The 7,005-nt window shown below is 44.2% G+C and overlaps 1 protein-coding gene across 1 annotated transcript; it reads left to right on the forward strand.

Moving 5' to 3' along the window:
* Positions 1 to 3,759: 3,759 nt before the first annotated feature.
* On the forward strand, positions 3,760 to 4,736 carry LOC148013018 (uncharacterized; the record flags this gene model as incomplete). Its single annotated transcript, XM_087667443.1, has 2 exons — positions 3,760 to 3,902; positions 3,995 to 4,736. Coding segments are annotated over exons 1-2 (885 nt in total), but the record flags the coding sequence as incomplete, so codon positions are not given.
* Positions 4,737 to 7,005: the final 2,269 nt, after the last annotated feature.

Here is a 7,005-nt window from a genome sequence, read left to right on the forward strand (position 1 = left end):
TAGGGTATGAATGTTTCTATGTTTAGATTGGTTCAGTTAGCTTTTTGGAAAGATTGGTTCGGTTAGCTTTTAGAAAGTAATCTTACTCTTCTTGTCACGGTTTCACTACCCTTCACTACAAGGGATCGGGCTCATACCCGCGCTCCTAGCCGCACAAAATGACTTGGGAAAAAAAGTGTCGGGCCCGTGTAATAGCGCGTGTATCATCGCGGCCAGAGACATGCGTGTAAAAGCGCGTGTACAGTGACAGCCAGTCGCACGAATACACGACCCCATACACGCGTTCTGCGCAGTTTTGCTGCAAATTTACATGCGAATCTAACAGACTATCCGCGCAAATATACACGATTTTGACAGATGACACGCGCTTATACACGCGATTACAGAGGGAAAAAAAATCCAGAGAGTGCTTTTGGGTGCCTGGATGCTGTTCCAGCATCCAGCCACCCAAAGGCACTCTCTGGATTTTTTTTTTGGTGCATTGCACCATAAAAAAAGAGCGATTTAGATTTCAAGACACGAATCAAGACTCACTCTCTATGAATACACGATTCAATATTACTATCTAAAACTTAATACACAACTCAAGACTCACGATTCAATACATTGTCAATACATGATACATTTGTGTACAAGGGAGTCCATATGTCAAAATAGCCCATGGCTTTAATTAGGAACAAATATATACAAAGTCAAATAGGGAGCTAGGTGCAAAAAAGCCCATGGCTTCAGTTACAAAATTTTTTTGTACAACCACATCCTACAGTATTCTGAAAGCTAATCAGAGGATGATGAGGACCCTGTGCTCTCTCCATGATCAGAGGAGCTCGCATCGGTATATTCCGATGAGTGGTGCTCGCCTCCACCAGGAGCAGTGGCACGAACATCAGCAGTGGCGGCTGGATCATCAGGGGCAGGAGCATCAGCAGCTTGTGCCTGTTCAAGAAATATACCGTATGTAAGTATACATATATATGCAATTAAATAAACCGAAATCATTCATTTAGAGTTTTCAAGTACCTGTCGACCGTATGGTCTCATGGCCGCGTCAAACTGCGCATCCGTAATACGTCCCTCGTTTTTGAAGATGGCCCACGTGTCACGTCTGCTATTGCGGCGAGCATACCCAGTCTCGTGGGCTGTGGGCCTCCTCCCCATAACCCGTCGTTGTAACATAATCAAGATAGTTTGTAAGATCAAAACAATCATAGAATCAATGAATTTGGCAAACAATCAAATAAAGAGGCAAGTTACTTACGAACTCTGCCTCCCACGACTCGACGCCGCCAGATCCGAAATGCGACGATCCAATGGTCTCCATCTGGATCCGTCGTGCCTCCACATGCTGCCTGCTCTTCACGCCTCCCTCTGCGCGCTTCTTTGCCTCCTTCCACTCGCGTTTGTGGGCAGTGGCAGGTTTCTCACAAGGATAGCCACCCGCAGCTACATTCACCCCATCATCGTACGCGAGTTTCTTAAGGTGAGATCTTTTATTACTTAAGATCTCCCTTATTCGTGTCCTTCCCCATACATCCGAGAATGTCGCTCGTGGGGGATTGGGGTACCGACTATGTACACTATCTAGGACCTCCCTAACTAACCGGCTATCCTGATCTTTAAATTTTACAAAACAGTTTCTATACATGTTTGAAACTACCCCCCGCATATACTCCATCACCTCTTTCCCTCTCGCATCCATGACTACCCCGCCCCTATCCGTAACATCGTAGAAAATCTCTCCCTCCACCTCTCTCGCCTCCTCCGACTCCTCACTGTCTCCTCGTACATGCCTCCCTCCATGCCCTCTCTCACCGCGTGCCCTACTACCCCCCCCACCAAAGCACCCGCCGCATAATCCTCCACTCCCGCTCTCCCTACTGCGGCGTCGACTCTCATCTGTACTGCGGGAGTAGCCATGACTAGGGGTGGCTGCACGTGACTGTGTACGTGACTGTGGCTGTGAGGGAGCACGTGATGGTGGCCGTGAGCCCTCACGTGACGGTACAGAGGAGGGTGTGCGTGAGTGTGTCCGTGCAGGGGTGTGTCTCCTCGGTGAGCGTGTATGCGCAGGGGTACGTCTCGCCGGACTCGCAGGCGTAGACGGCAATGGAGAGGCTTGTGTACTTGGGGGCGCGGTGTGACCTGGGAGTCTAGGAGGAGGATGGGCATACATATACTCTGTCAGCTCCACTGGATTAGGATGGCGCCCAAAATGGTTTATCATCTCCATCATCCAAGTGGCATATGCCCACGGATCGGAGGAAGAGCCTGGATCCATGAAGAATCAGCAAAGCGTCGAAATTCCGCCTCAATGAACCAAGCAAAACATGCATATAAAAAATAAACATATCTCCTACAATATATCTCCTCAATATATCTCCTACAATATATAACCTACAACATATATCTACCATTCTAGAAAATAAACATATCTCTTACAATACCAAACATCGAATTAGTAGAAGATCATAAGCCAAAAGAAGAAGTTCATTTCGAATTAGTGACGAAATTCATGAAAAACAAAAACTCTTTCCTCTATCTTGACGGACATTGTCCATCAAGGGAGAAATGACTAAACACATACACAAGGGTTCCTTCTTCTCTCTTTCCTCTATCTTGACGGATGTCGTTTGTCAAGAAATAAATAGTTAAGCACATATACAATGTGTGTGAATTCTATCCTCTGTCGCTTTCAAGTACACATAGCACGGGTGGAAAGAAAGAAAGCGACAGATTTGCCAAAACAAACAAACGACAACCAACCTCTTTGAAAAGTCTTTGAAAAGTGAGTTCGTTGATTCTTGCTTCTCTCTCCCTTTCTGTGTTGTCTGCACCCTTTGCTTCTTTTGGGTAGTCCAAGAGGGAGAAGGCTGGTTGGAAGAGGCAGGTTCGGGGGTTTGGAAGAGCTGGAGGCAGAGGTACTGTAGCGACAAAGAAAGAAGAAGAAGAAGTGTTTTGAAAGAGGGCTTTTGAAAGAAAGAAAGCGACGCGCGCGGTAGAAAGAAGAAGAAGAAGTGTTTTGAAAGAGGGCTTTTGAAAGAAAGAAAGCGACGCACGCGGTAGGTAAACGCAAAAAGCACGCGTGTAAAAGCGCGTGTAAAAGCGCAGCAGAATACATTGTAGACGCGCCTGTACACGCGACACAGAGACTGTTTATACTTTTTTTAAAAACTGATTGTTCTTGTGTATCCATTGTTTTGTGCATAGGATGTGTATGATTTCACTAAAAACTGATCCTACTTCTGTATTGGTTATTTTGGACATAGCATGTCATCATCCTCTTCAAGCAGTTCTGGTGAGGATGAGACAATGCGTCATCGTGATCGCGACGTGTGGCTGGCACAAAGAATCAAGTGTACGTGTAATCGATGTCAAGGGTGCATTGTACGAGCGCGTCGAATTACATTGAATCACATCTCGATGTATGGAGAATGGATTCAAACAGGTTTAGAGGTGAGAAGATGTGAATTGAAAGTATTAAAATAACTCATGGTGTGCAAATTAATGGAGCGCGTTGTAATATATATACTGTGATTGAAGCAGGATGCAGTACCACACCCTAACATGGTGCCATACGCACGGCGAGAGCATGCAAAGCGTCGACGAGATGATGCTGGAGCTTCGGGATCTGTTGTCGGAGATGAGTGGGAAAGGGATGACAATAGCCCTGCACCCCACGAAGTTGTGGGAGAGGAAGTGTTTGATGACATGGTGCGGAATCTTTTTAGGGATGATCGCAAAGGTGTGGACGACAATGATATGGAACAAGAGCATCTCTACAACGCTTCATCGACACCGGTTTTTGAAGGGTGCACATTCTCTATTTTACGTGCTTCACTTGAACTGCTCAATATACAAACAGTTTATGGATGGAGCAATGCAAGTCTTGACGCATTATTGAAGTAAGCATTGTAACTTGCAAATTTGAGTTAGTGGTTTTTGGTTTACAGTATAGGGTTTAGGGTTATGGGCTAATTGATGATATTGGATGCAGGCTATTATCAAACATGCTTCCAAAGGGGAATAGACTACCCACCTCAAGAGACAAAGCGAGGCGCTATGTGACATCTCTTGGAGGATTGGATTATGATCGCATACATGCATGCGTCAATGATTGCATTCTCTTTCGTGGGACGCATAAGGAGGCTCGACAGTGTCCCACTTGTGGTGAAGCAAGGTATAGAACAGATGTGAAGAGTTTTGATGTACCTCGTAAAGTCTTGCGACACTTTCCTATAATTCCTCGCATCAAACACATGTTCAAGTGCAAATCCATAGCAGAGCTCATGTCATGGCATTCCTCGCATCGATCGGATGATGGCATGTGGAGAATTCCTGCAGACACTCCTGCTTGGAAGCATATTGAAGATGAGTGGCCCAGCTTTAAAACAGAGCCCAGAAACTTGAGACTTGGCCTAGGTATGGATGGAGTGAATCCGTTTGGTTTCAAGAGCACCGCATACAACGTGTGGCCGGTTGTGTTGGTGAATTACAACCTTCCACCATCAATGGCGATCAAGAAGGGACATCTTATGTTATCCCTTCTGATTCCAGGGAAACATAAAGTCAAGCATATGGATGTTTATCTTGAACCGTTGATTGATGAGTTGGAGGAACTATGGAGAGGTGTTGCGGTAGTGGACATTAGTAGGCCTCCCTCCTCTCAACACTTCGACTTAAAAGCAGTGTTGATGTGGACAATGCATGACTTTCCAGGATACAGCGATTGTTCTGGTAAGAATTCTAACTACCTCCCGACTCTAATACTACTAGCTATATCAATTATAACTATTGACTTTATTATTCTAACTTTTTTTTTATTTTAACAGGTTTGAGGACATCGGGTAAACATGCATGTCCTATATGTGGCCCTTCATTGGTACATGAGTATGCTGATGGTTTGTGTAAGACCATATTCGATAATCATCATCGATTTCTCCCATCAGATCACCCTAAATATGCTCCTAGTAAGAGGAACATTCATCCACAGACACTTCGTGCAAAAGATTGGAAGCGTATTTGGGAGTCTTCAAATGTTCTTCCTCCAGATGGCATGAACAGGTACATCTCCATTGTTTTCAATCTTGTTTTGTGTAGTCTCTAAAGTTGGAATAAAGATGACAGTCTGCAATCCCTTGTGTAGGTACTCCATTTTTTTCCGGCTACCATATTGGACCCATCTCAAGATCAACCATCTTCTTGATCCCATGCACATCTTCAAGAATGTGGGATCTAGTATTTGGGAACATGTTATTGGTAAAAGAGACAATGTTAGCGTACGGGAGGACTTGCAGGTCGCAGGACGTATGCGTCAAGCTTGGCCACGAGAGGAGGGTGGGCACGTTCATCTTCCGCCTGCTCCCTGGATTATATCAAAGAAGGAGGAGAAGCAGGTAAAGCAAGCCATCACCACTTTGCGTACTCCCACTGGATGCATGAGATCGTTGAAGGGAGCGTTTACAACCACTAAGAAAAGAGGGGTTGAGCAACTACATGGGTTGAAGTCCCACGATTGGCACAAGATGCTCCAAGTAAGTGTTTTCCAATTATTGTAGGTTGAAATTGAATTTTGTAATGCCCTAACCCAAATATACATGTGCTCTTATGTGCGCAGTTCATACTACCTACTAGCATCGACCATTGTGTAGACAGGAGTTTGAAAAGATGTATTTATAAGATGGGCGAGCTTGTGAGGTATGTAAATCCCATGTAAGATCACCCTTCATTATACCTTGCAAAATGAATGTGCATGAGGTATAACGTACTGTGCATTTATTTTTCAGATATGTTAGTTCCAAAGCAATTGATCCAGCCACATTGGATGATGCGCGTGTTATGGCAGTGGAGGTGGTTTGTATGGTAGAGGAGACTTTTCCGCGAACCATTCTCACAAGTCAACTACATCTCATTGTGCATTTAGTGGATGAAATTGCTTTATGTGGCACTGTGCATGCCCGTTGGATGTTCTTCCTAGAGCGCTTCATGAAGACCTTAAAAGACTTTGTGAGGCAAAGTGCAAGGCCCGAAGGAAGCATGGCTGAGGGTTGGTTGATACAAGAGTCTCTTGTATATATATCAGAATTTCTTGATTAGGTGGATAGCTCTTTGCCGCGACTATGGAGCAATGAAGAGGACTTGAGGATGACGTCTATTGTGCCTCAAGGAAAAGGACAGAGCAAAGTAATTGAGAGAACATTGATTGATGATCTTAATTTCACTTGCATCCTTAATAGTGATGTGATGAGCAGATGGGTTACAAGATACGAGGATGCAAAGACAAAAAGGCATGCAGACAGAGCTCTCTTTCGGAGGCAACATGGCTCTCGTAAGGCGTACCCTAAGCATCTAGCAACACTTCCGAATGATATTCATGTTGATTGGTTGCATGAGGAAATGGAGAGAGCAGAGAGAGATGAGGGGCTGCATATCACGGCGGAAGAATGGGAGTATGCACGAGGATGCATGTTAAAGGTACATAGAACAAATGTAAATTTGCATTCTTTGTAAGTGATTGGCTTTTCATATTTATTCACATTAATTGCTTACATAGATATTGCTTATATTTTGGTCCAGTGCACTATGTTCAATGCTATATGGTGTGAAGGCAAGCATTTTCGAACACAAAGAATAGATGAAAAGAGGAATACACAAGATTGCGGTGTCATTAGTAGCTTTGAGGGAGCCAATGGAAAAATGGATGATTATTGTGGCACAATCCAAGACATATACAGACTTGACTTTCGCCGCTTCTTTGTGTATGTTTTGGATGTCAAATGGCAAATGAACGTGGTGGAAAAAGGGCCTAACGCAACGATAAAACGCCATGCAAGTGGCTATGTAACTATTGACTCTACAAAGTTTTGGCAAACAAAGAAAGATAGGCTCGTATTGCCACAACAATGTGAGCAGGTATGCATTTTTTTACAAATGTGTTTCATGTACATATATATCTAAGCTCGCGCACCCCTTGACTTTTGATATGCTAATTAATTAATGAATTATGTG

Source organism: Lygodium microphyllum, chromosome 26, assembly GCF_053477565.2.
Source record: "Lygodium microphyllum isolate KBCC chromosome 26, Lygodium_microphyllum_v1.1.10, whole genome shotgun sequence".
Classification (NCBI taxonomy): domain Eukaryota; kingdom Viridiplantae; phylum Streptophyta; class Polypodiopsida; order Schizaeales; family Lygodiaceae; genus Lygodium; species Lygodium microphyllum.